The sequence below is a fragment of the Typopeltis vanoorti genome, chromosome 13, assembly GCF_054136105.1.
Source record: "Typopeltis vanoorti isolate ZY-2024b chromosome 13, IOZ_Tvanoo_1.0, whole genome shotgun sequence".
Lineage (NCBI taxonomy): Eukaryota > Metazoa > Arthropoda > Arachnida > Uropygi > Thelyphonidae > Typopeltis > Typopeltis vanoorti.
The window spans coordinates 129,539,103-129,551,308 of NC_143561.1; the positions used below are offsets into that span (position 1 = coordinate 129,539,103).

General features: G+C 34.8%; 1 protein-coding gene across 2 annotated transcripts in view; it reads left to right on the forward strand.

Annotated features, from left to right (window-relative positions):
* Positions 1-12,206, forward strand: part of cin (Molybdenum cofactor synthesis protein cinnamon) — a 377,936-nt gene that overhangs the window by 68,663 nt on the left and 297,067 nt on the right. For both annotated transcript variants that reach the window (XM_090403113.1, XM_090403112.1), the window contains exon 6: positions 2,869-2,963. In XM_090403113.1, the coding sequence (XP_090259239.1) occupies positions 2,869-2,963 (95 nt within the window). The remainder of the gene's footprint in view (positions 1-2,868; positions 2,964-12,206) is intronic.

Here is a 12,206-nt window from a genome sequence, read left to right on the forward strand (position 1 = left end):
CTGGATTAAAACCTGAGAAAATTCAGGTTTTTACTCAGCAGAAAACAGACCTAGAAAAACGTTACTCTAGTCAGCAAATAGAATCAAACCTATAAGTGGCTTATGGAATGGAACTAGAAACATAGCCGCAGAGTAGGTATATGACCATTTGTGTTGCTTAGTAGCAGTATCAGTGAGGTACCTGCCTTTTGGATCTGATTTTTTGTTTTTGTAGGGTGTGATTATTAATTAAAAATATTGTATAACAAAAGTGTTAATTCTGATTATACAATGCTATTAATTAGTTTATTTTGCACTGCAGTATTAATATTATACATAATATTTTTTTTTGCACTTACTTTAGTATTCAGGTGCTTCTAGTATACAAACATCATTTGCTTAATAACTAACTAACCATATTAGGATAGTTATTGGCCAAATGATAAAGTGGAAGTGTCCTTTTTATATCAACCCCACACACAAGAATTCCCAAGACCTGTAACATGACACTGCTGTGTGTGGACATGTGGTTAAAAGAAGAAAGGAATTTGTTGATGTATTGTGTGTGTCTTGAAATTTTGAGGGTTGTAATCATTGGGGAAAATAGTATGGGGTATAGGCTGTTCCCAAGAGCAGAGGTATAGGAAATGAAGGAGGAGGACAAGAAATTTGTTCAATGAATTTGGAGCTGAACTGAATGAATATAGGTGTGAACCAACAGCTGCTCATGTTTGTATATGATCAGAATAAAGTGGAGGTATGGTAGTAGCTAGTTTGGTGTAGCAGCCTGTGGCGATACCTATAATAAAGACATAGCAGTAACAGAGCACCTATGGGAAAGCAACTGGAGAGAGAATCAGTAAGAGAAGGGTAGGTGGATTGCCCTCTTCTGAATACAATCAAGTATTCTGAAGGAGATCCTAGGTACCACTCCAAATTCGGGAACAATATTCCAAGGCTGGGCAGATTTGAGTTTTACAAAGTGTCAGAAATTGAGCAAGGAGTAGTAATGTTTATCACAAGAAACATACCAAGCTTTTTGGAGGCAGAAAAAGTTATGGATTTGTTCTTGTGCCAGGACAAGGCTAGGTATGAAACTCAACCCAAGAAGAAAAAAACTGATCCTGGTTGGTAAACACGATTGTCAAAAGTGAGGGAAAGTTGCATTTTGTTGGCATTAAAATTCACCAGATTATTTTAATCCCACTTGAGAATGGCAAGGAGATCTTTAACCAGTTATTTAAAGGTATTGGTTAAATAAGATCTTGAAGCATGAGTTACCTGAGTACTATAAGGTTTCGAAAATGAAAAAGAGTAGTGGAGAGTAATGTCATCAGCAAGACTGTGAATAGGTTTCAATGTCAGAGAGAGAGAGAGAGAGAGAAGATCATTTATCTATTTTCATGTGGGTGCTACTTTACTTAACTGGCCAGCACCATTCCTCTGCTGTTCTCTAACCATGTATGTACACAGGTTGTTGCTGATCAACATTTGTACAAAGTTTCATCTCTCTGCCAGCTTTTCATTCTGTTCCTTCATTTTGTCTGTCTGCTTTGGAATAGCCTTTTCAAGAATATAATCCTTGATACACCAGCGTTGATTGAAAAATCCAATGAAAGGAAATCATCCACCATGACACAATGAACAACTGGTGAAGAAACTGGTAATCTACTCACAAAAGGAAGGAGAAATGCCATAAGATGGTAGCTTGGTAAGAAAGATTCGATCAAATGCCTTGGAAATATCAGGAGCAACCAGTTGAGATTCTCCAAAGTTTTTCATGATTTATGTCCATAGGTGGGTGAGGGTTGGCTAGATCTGCCATGTAACAAGAATGATGGAATCCATATTGGTGATCACTAAGAAATTGGTGAGTTTCCAAGTAATGCATCGAGTTTTAATTGGCGAGTCTAATTTTAATATTTCCCAAAATGCTCTAATATTTTTGCTAGAGTGCTTCCTAGGGTACTGCTCACAAGAGAACTCTGTTTTGAGTTGTTGGTTTTCAACAGTCAGTCTATGTAAACAATAGTTAGAGTGATATCCTCTTTTCAAAACTGTACACAGTTTTGAAAAGAGGATATCACTTTTTACATCTTGCCATGGCAACATAGCAGCTAGATGTTATTCTTTTCCTGGGTAGATGAAGTTAAAAATATATGCTGCTGTGTTTAAAGGTGAACATTTTAAGGCATGGATTGTAACATCGTTTGCCGAGATATTACTAGGAAGTCTATTATAGCAAATGTTTTGAATTTTTGCTGTTTACAGTAATGAGCTTAAAATAGCACTGGTTCTATGGAACTCTTTGGAAAGGAATTTTTTAAATTTATTATAGTGTATAATTTCATGATAATAGCATTTCCTGTAGTGCATATCTCTATTTCTGATGATACATCCATTTAAGATAGCAGTAACACATAGGATACTGGCATCTGATCTAAGTTCCACAGCAGTTTTATTTGTTCCACACATAAATCATTTCTGTCATAATTTGAGATTCAGCATAAGTTCATCTCTTTCATTATCATTCATTCGTATGTAGTCGTGTCACTCACATTCCAAACTGAGATTTTGTCTGTTAATGTAGCTATCATTTTGCTTGGTTTCAGAAGTGATTAGTTACTGAATGCTTGCATGATGTAATTTTTCAAGTACCTGACTCTCTTTCATTCACACTGTTTATTCACTATCTGTAATATTTACCATAATGATGTAAAAAAAAAGAAGCCATTTAGTTAAGCTTTAGTTAAACATATAAATAAAATGCTTTCATAATTAATTTCATTTTGCCAGTAGTGCTCATTTTATTCTTGTAATATTTTCTTCTGTGATAATTTTGTCTCACTCTGTAATTTAATTTGATGATGAAAGCTTCAAATCATTTAGGCAACCAAGGCAGTTATTCAACGTGAAGCATTGGGAATGTTCACTGCTATTATGTGTGGATCTTTGCAAATAACACCACTAGCAATGCTTTCTAGGTAAGAATAGAGAATCTTATATTTACCTTATTACATGTTTACCTGATTATTTGTGTTTATTTAAATGGAGTTGTTTATGAATGAAAGCTAGATAACTAGAAAGAAATTTTCCCCTCCAGAACACCTGTTAACAAATATGTTCATGGTATTTCAGTAGTTTGAATTATTATGTATACTATTCACCTCTCAATGTCTTCTTAGCTAAGATCATCTTTGAGCATCATCCAAGATATAAAGATATCTCTTTTTCTCTTTCTGTCTTCCCCTACTCATGAGATGCAAACAGGTATACTAAAATTGTGATTAAGTGGTGAAATGTGGCTGTGGTGAAAGTAGTATGGTGAGTGCTCTGCTTATGCGATATATATATATATACATTCCTGAGTTCCTAGCTTAAATAAAAATCTCATAAATACAACATGATTTCACTATTCAAAATATACATAAAGTAGGGGATGCATTCTGTCACCACTTATTATGACTTATTTGGTCTGTTTAATTATATTAAACAAACACTTATTAAGTAAACGTTTTTAATTTTTTGGCCTGGCTAATCCAGGGCCTAGTGCTTCTGTTCTCCAAGCAACATGCCGTGAGTTTGAATCCCACTGTGACTATGCATGTTTGTGATTGCCTTTAGGTGTGAGATGAATTTCATCAGTGTGAGATCACTGCCTCAATTATTGCAGGCCAGAAGTTCCATGAAAAAGTTCCATGTTTGGTCTCTATATCAGCCTATATATCAGGATTTCTGGGTATGTAAAAACATAAATAAAAAATATATAAAAATTAATAAAAATAGATACAAAATAAGGATTTATTTTTATTTTTATTAATTTTTGTAGTCCACCCATGGTATGAATGTACTATGGGTTTATAAAATTCTTTCATGGGTGGGTGGTACATAAAAAAAATTAATATATTCTTTTGTTTTAACTGAACACATGCCTTATAATAACATTCAACTGGCTCTTGCAGTACTATATTATACATCTAGTTTTTGTACTAATGTTATGAACTTCGTGGCACATTTTTCTGCCCTTCCAGAAACACTATTGTTTGCTTGTGCTTAGAGACTAATATTAATTCGTTAAATTCACTTTTGCATTAATAAAAATTTATTGCAGTACTCTCAGTTTAATTAAGCCCTAATGCCTAAAAATCTTACAAACTATGTTGCGATCAGTACAATATTAATTTACACTAATCATAATTCACAATGAAATGTACATAATTATAAACCTGTTAATAAAATTCATGTGAAATAGTGCACTAACAAAGTGAAGTTTTATGAACAAAACAAATAATAAGCACTTGTACTTTGTTCAGTTTCACCTTAGCACAAGAGACTAATGATAAAGAGGCTGAACATTTGGCAGATCACATGGGCATCATTTGCTCCTTGCTGAAATAATTGAGAAATTTTTTTGAATATGACTTTGAGTTGGGTGCACAGATAAAATGAAAATGACTAAATATTGGGTTGCAACAGTTTGAATCCACATAAACCAAATAAATCCATATATTATTATTATTATTATTATTACGTGACACCTCCAGGGATTCCAAGGACTTATCGAGGGAGGGCACTACTCTTCAGTTCTCTGTCTCTACCACTCATTCCACCAACTAACTGCAACTACACCAACACCATCTACCACCACCCACCACCACCACCACTAGTGTTTCCACAGACAATCACAAACATCCATCCATGCCCACAGCAGGATTTGAATCCGCAGCCTTTTGGCTGGAGAGCGGATATGCCAACAACCACTTGGCCAATCAGGCTGGCATAAACATAGGAACTGGATGAGATGAAGACTTTTTTGAGGTTAGTAATTTGACATTCATTCTTTTAAACATAGAATAATTTACCTCAAGTTTCAAAAACTTAAGGCAGTGCTGTCTTAAGATGGTTAGCACATAGTTCTTATTATGTGGTGTTATGCAAGTGTCATACAATGTGGAATGCCAACTTCAGCTTCACAGTCTTCTTTGTTCAGATTTAGAACACAGAAAATGTATGCTTTCTGATTTTAAAGATATCTTGAATTTAACAGTCTTAAAAAAAAATGTTAGACAGTGGCAATTATTGGAACTTCTGTCTTGTTATCTATGTATCTATCTGTCACTGAAGATACCTTTGATTATTGATGGAAGTTTTTTCACTTGGCTATGCTACCAATTATATATTTGGTTTAATCCTTTATCCAAGTGTAAGCAAACAAAGTTTGTTCCTGAAGTATTTTCAGGACTGGGGAAACTCTTGGTAAAGTTTGTATAAGTTCTGATCACTTGCCTTAGTATCCCATAATGCAAATCACATATCCTTATGGGTATGTATAATGCTATGCATTATGGAAAGGGTCACTATCCAGACCGGTTTCAACCTTTATTGAGGTCTTGTCAGTGGGAAACAGACCCAAAGGTGGTGATACTAAGGTGGAAGTAATGCAGAAGTCATATCACCATATACCAGTTGCCATAAGATGTCAACACCTTATTATTAAAATTCTCTGGATTAGAAATTGTTGATGGAAGTTTTTTCACTTTGCTATGCTACCAGTTTTATATTTGGTTTAATCCTTTATCCAAGTGTAAGCAAACAAAGTTTATGCCTGAAATATTTTATACATACCCATATACATAGCATTATACTTAGAGTTGCCCCAGTCCTGAAAATACTTCAGGTGCAAACTCTGTTTGCTTACACTTGGATAAAGGATTAAACTAAATATATAATTGATACCTTTGATTGTGCTCTTGCTAACCAACTACAAAAGCTAAACTTCTTCCTTTGATTATTTCTTTACCTGAATTACAAGCTGTCCAATCTTTATGTTGAAATGATAACATTGCAATAACAAAGTCTGACAACTAAGGGAATGCAATGGTATTTGTGGATACCACTGACTGCACTCATCAACATGTTTTAATGTGGAACAGATCCACTTAATTGACAGAGATCCTACACAAGCCAGCTCAACAAGTTGAATAAATTGTTAGATCAAACATATTCCTTAGATGTTAATACTGTTGAAAATTTGCAGATTCATCTTGCTCATCCCATATATTTCACCCCATATATTTTTGGCCTTCCTAAGTTACACAAATCTGGTTCTCCAGTACGTCCAATAATTGATTGCTTAGGATCTCCTACTTATTATTTGGCAAAATATCATTCAAGACTTCTATGAAACTTTACTGGCAAAAACCACTTCTTATATCATCCATAGTTTTGCCTTCAAAAAAAAATTAAAGATCTTCACCTTGATTAGTCTGAAATTATGGTTTCTTTTGATGTAGTTGCACTGTTTACAAATATACCACTTCATGAAACTCTACAGCTTTTACAAGTACATTTCTCTGATGGTACCATCATTTATTCAAGTTTACTGTCCATGTCGGTTATTTTACTTGAAATAATAAATTATTTCAACAGGTCAGGGGTACTGTGTTGGGTAGCCCTATATCACCTGCTTTGACTGATTATTTTATGAAGCATTTAGAGGATTGGATTTCAAACATAATTTCTCTTTGACCTCATGAAACTACAGCTTTTACAAGTACATTTCTCTGATGATACCATCATTTATTCAAGTTTACTGTCCATGTCGGTTATTTTCCTTAGATGTTAATACTGTTGAAAATTTGCAGATTCATCATGCTCATCCCATATATTTCACCCCATATATTTTTGGCCTTCCTAAGTTACACAAATCTGGTTCTCCAGTACGTCCAATAATTGATTGCTTAGGATCTCCTACTTATTATTTGGCAAAATATCATTCAAGACTTCTATGAAACTTTACTGGCAAAAACCACTTCTTATATCATCCATAGTTTTGCCTTCAAAAAAAAATTAAAGATCTTCACCTTGATTAGTCTGAAATTATGGTTTCTTTTGATGTAGTTGCACTGTTTACAAATATACCACTTCATGAAACTCTACAGCTTTTACAAGTACATTTCTCTGATGATACCATCATTTATTCAAGTTTACTGTCCATGTCGGTTATTTTACTTGAAATAATAAATTATTTCAACAGGTCAGGGGTACTGTGATGGGTAGCCCTATATCACCTGCTTTGACTGATTATTTTATGAAGCATTTAGAGGATTGGATTTCAAACATAATTTCTCTTTGACCTCAGATTTGGCTGTTTTGTGGATGATATCTTTGCAGTTTGGTCTCACTCTGAAACAGAACTGCTTTGATTTCTGGATAAAATTAACTCCTTATATACTTGCATGAAGTTCACTATTGAACATGAATCTAACAACAGTTTCATTATAATTCTGCTGGTAATTATTGAATTTTCTGTTTAAACGAAGCAAATTTTAGGCAGATATATCCACGCATCCTCACATCATCATCCTTCACAAAAAATGGGTATTATCAAAAGTCGTATACTGAGCATGCACAATTTGTTCTTCTGAGTCTCTTCTATTAGAAGAATTACATAAACTAAAACTTACTCTATTCCTTAACCCTCCTACTGGCCGAGGCGGATGAAATAGCAAGACTACCCCAGACTTTTTCATGGATCAAAACTTCATCGGCATTCCATCTTTTATCAAGTATTTACCCTCCTCCGCTGTTAATCCTTAATGGCGATTTGAGAGCCATTAGTGGATTAACTGTGGTCAAGCGACTTTTGTGTCACTTGTCTTTACATGTACTCTGTTACTTCGAATTTTCTTCACTGTACTTGGATATTTGATCGTTTTTTTTTTTTTTTTGCTAAACAATTTATTTATTGTGTCTCTTTCCAAAAATAGAAGTTTCACATCTGCCAAAATAAATAATCAATCCTGAAATGACCATAGATCAGCTTTTGCAATGAATATACTTTAGTAATAGTTAATTTGTTCCACTTTACTGACAATATAGATTCTTTTTCGTAAATTTTCAAATGTCTGTTTACGTTTAAAATATTTTGTCAAATCTTTATATTTTTAAATAACATTTAGTGGAATAAATACGATATTTTGCTTTCTTTCTTTGCAAAATAACTTTATATGGATTCAAAAGATATATTTCGGTGATTACACCACATTTTTTTTATTCAGTTATTCAGTTATATAAAACACTGAAATAATAGTTCCCGACAAGTTTCGTAAATCGTAGGATTTACATCTTCAGAGGGTAAATAGTATAATTAAAGTTTAAACAAGAGAATTAATAAATACAAATCATAACCGTCTGAAGATGTAAATCCTACGATTTACAAAACTTGTCGGGAACTATTATTTCAGTGTTTTATATAACTGAATAACTGAATAAAAAAAATGTGGTGTAATCACCGAAATATATCTTTTGAACCAATTAGCCACAGAAATCTATGCCTGCAATTTATATGGATTGTCACATTTCAATTTCAGGAATGATTGCTTTTTTTTTTTTATGAACAACAAATGATTATAAACTGCATTACTCGGTTTCCGATATTGTGTCTTTTTTAGTATCAAAAATTTATATCTAATGGTATTTTATCAGAGACTCTTCTTTTTGCTGAAAATTGTAACAGAGGCTTTTTTGTTTTTTTTGTAGGAATGATTAAAAATGTATGCTTATTTTTAGGATTTTTTACTGTAACCCCCCCCCTCTCCTGTCCTAGAACTGAGTTGCATTCTTCTGGTTCCCATCTGCCATACGGCCGCGGGAGGGTAGCTATATGCTACCATTCTAGGGAGAGATGATTATGAGCAAGGTGGTTTCCCGTTGCCTTCCTTGCCGTAAGTATTTATGACTGTAACCTGTGTGTTCATGGGGCCGGTTTGCCTGCTTGCGGGATGAAAAACCCCAGATAAACTGGCGGAAAAAACCCTGCTGCCCACAGCCAAGACCGGCTAACTTGGCTATGGCTGAGGAAGATCCTTAAGCTCTTCACGTCGTGGACAGGAATCGAACCTAGGACACTCCTTCCCCAGGCATATGGTTGCGAAGCTCAAAGCCACTAGGCTAACCGCGCGGACATAGAAATTTCTACAGCTTTGAAAGCTTTCAGATGGTATTCAAAATCTCTTATTTCAGTTCCGTTTTGACAAAAGAAATAAAGCAATAATAATGTTGTATATCGAAGCTTCTAATTCTGTACTCTTTCTTTGAATCTGAAATCAGCAGTCTCCTGAAATTATTCTAAGATTTAGAAATACTATGCTGTATTTTCAACATGTAAAACTGTATACCACACAAAGACATTTCAATTGTATTATTTCTGTTTCTTTTTTTTAAAAAAAATCTAAATATTACTACTTCTCTGCTGATTGCTATTTCTGAAATATGTCTTAGAAATGCTGGACAATAATCTTCTTACCTAGAGTAAAAGCTAAAAGTCATAGATTACTCTTTTGAGAAACACAAGACAGAAAGTTTCTGAGAAGTCGCACTAAATTGCCTCAAGCAAGAACGTCTTGTTTCGTTTTCTGTTGTTCAGATATCCTAACGGGGGGGTGCTTAAGGGTCAAAGCTGTATAACTGAGAGGAGACTTCCACATAGCCTTTAAAGGAATGAATGCAGAGAACCAACCAGGGCTTCTGACCTAATGTCCAATCCTCACCTTCTCGTGGTGCACTCTGTAGGGTATCTACCTGGATACTGAACGAACGAGGATGGGCTGGCAATTTGGGATATAGCCGACCAAATTGTATTTCTATTGGTTAAACCAAAATACAAAATGATGGTACAACATGACAAAATTTCATGCTGGCTGGGGCGTCGCCAGGTTAAACAATGGCCCCCGTTGTTTTCGCCAGGGAACCAGGGCGAACAGCACAAAGTCAGCTACTGGAACAAATCTGAAAACACACCCCAACTCAACATCACCAGAGTTAAAGATCAGTACTATCAATCAACATAAGAAGCCTGAATGGCAAAGAAATGGAGCTAGCTGAGAAATTAGATAAGTATCAGATCGACATAATAGGGGTGACTGAAACAAAAAAGATAAAAACTGGTGAGATCTTTCGAGCAATAAATACAAAATGTTATATTCAGGCAATGACAATCAAGGAAAAGAAGGAGTAGCCATAGTATTCAACACAAAATACGAGGCTCATCTTCTTGAATGGCAGACAGTGTCAAGTAGAGTGATTTGGGCAAATATCAGAATGGGGAACTGGACAATGAGACTTATCTGTGCCTATGGTCCCACAGAAGGTTCTACTAAGGTAGAAGTGGAGGAATTTTTTGAGGCTAGAGAAAGCTACTGACACAATGAAAAAGGAAAAGTTGGTCCTTGTTGGGGATCTAAATAGCAGAGTAGGAAGTGATTGTCAGACATACAAAAATGTTTTGGGAAAATTTGGAGAAAAGAGCAAAGCTAATAATAATGGCAAATACCTGTTGGATTTCTGCTCAGGACATGGACTGGTTATTACTAACACCATGTTCCAACATAAAAATGTGCACAAATTCACATGGAGAGAAGAGGCAAGGAATAAGAAAAGTCTCATTGACTATGTTATTGTTGATAGTCATGTTTTCTGCCTGGTGCAGGACACCAGAGTGTACAGAGGATTTGAAATTGGAAGTGATCACTATTTAGTCTTGAGCAGGATAAAATTGAATTTCATATGAAAAGAATGACATTTAAGAAAGTTTTAAAGCGAATAAAAGTTGAGCAGCTCTCAGATGTGAACTGTAGACTAAAATAAACAAAGATTATTGAAGGAAAAATGAAAGAGTTTGAGAACAGGAACCAAACCTTGGAGATTCATTGGCAAGCCTTGAAGAAAACCCTGATTGATTCAGCTAGAGAGGCATGTGGTGAAGATGTCTGCAAGGATAAAAAAATTAGAACTCCATGGTGGATACAGGAAGTTAAAGAGACAGTGAAGGAAAAGAAGAAAGCATATCAAAAGTTATTGGCAAATAAGTCAGCTTGTGCTCTTAGAGAATACAGAGACAAATATAAGAAAGCTAAACACTGTGTAAAACTAGCTAAACAAAAGTCATGGGAGGACTTTGGCAAGAACATAGAAAATAAATATCAAGAAGGTGGCAAAATATTCTGGAGGTTGTTGAAGAAGCTTAGGAATGGAGGATAGAGTGCTGTAAAAGGAATTAGAGATGATATAGATGATAAAGGTGAAATGAAAACGGGAGAAAAAGATATCCTTGAAGTATGGAGTAATTCCTTTGAATATATGCTAAATGAAACAAGCAGTGATGACAGCACAGTGATAAAAAACACTGACCAGGCATGCAGTCAGGAATACATATCCATACTTGAAGTAGAAAAAGCCATCAAAGGCTTGAAATGTGGAAAGGCAGGGGGACAGAGGGACGGATTACAGATGATTGGAGTAGAGCTCTCATAGTACCCATATATAAAAAGGGAAATAAAACTGAATGTGAGAATTACAGAGGTATATCCCTATTGAGTGTTCCTGGTAAGATATATGCAAGTATACTTGAGAAATGGTTGAGAAGAATAGTGGAAGAAAAACTTGGTGAAGAACAAGCTGGATTCAGGTTAAATAGAGGCTGTCAGGATCAGATCTTCACTTTACGACAAATAGTGGAGAAATCATGGAAATATAACAAAGATCTGTATTTAAGTTTTGTCGATTTGGAAAAGGCATATGACAAGCTGCCAAGAGAGAAGCTATTCAATACACTACAGTTATATGGTGTCAATGGGGCATTATATCAAGCAATACTTAGTCTTTATTTGAGTTGTAAGTCAGCAGTTAGAATTGAAGGAAGTACAGGAAGATGGTTTAATGTTAAATCTGGTGTGAGACAAGAATGTACATTATCCCCTCTGTTATTCATTATCTATATGGATCACATTATGAAGGAAAGTGGTATTAAACAGGATATCAAAATTGGGGATGTTAATGTCAGCTCTTTGCTTTCTGTGGACGATGTTATACTTCTAAATAAATCCGCTACAAATCTGCAAGATTCTCTGACTAAATTGAATAACTATTGTAATAGATATGGTATGAAGGTCAGCAATAAAAAGACAAAGACATTGAAAATGGGCAGAATCATTGAAAATGTCAAATGTGTTGTGAATGGAGAACCTGTGGAACAAGTAAAACATTTCAGCTATTTAGGCACGATTTTTAGTGAAGATGGTAAATTAAATATGGAAATAGACAACAGAATCAACAAAGCTGGTTTGGTAGGAAGTCAATTGAATAAATTCATATGGAATAAGAGAGAAATTAGTCGGAACACTAAATTAGCTGTGTACAAGACAGTGTTCAAATCAGTTTTAACTTAT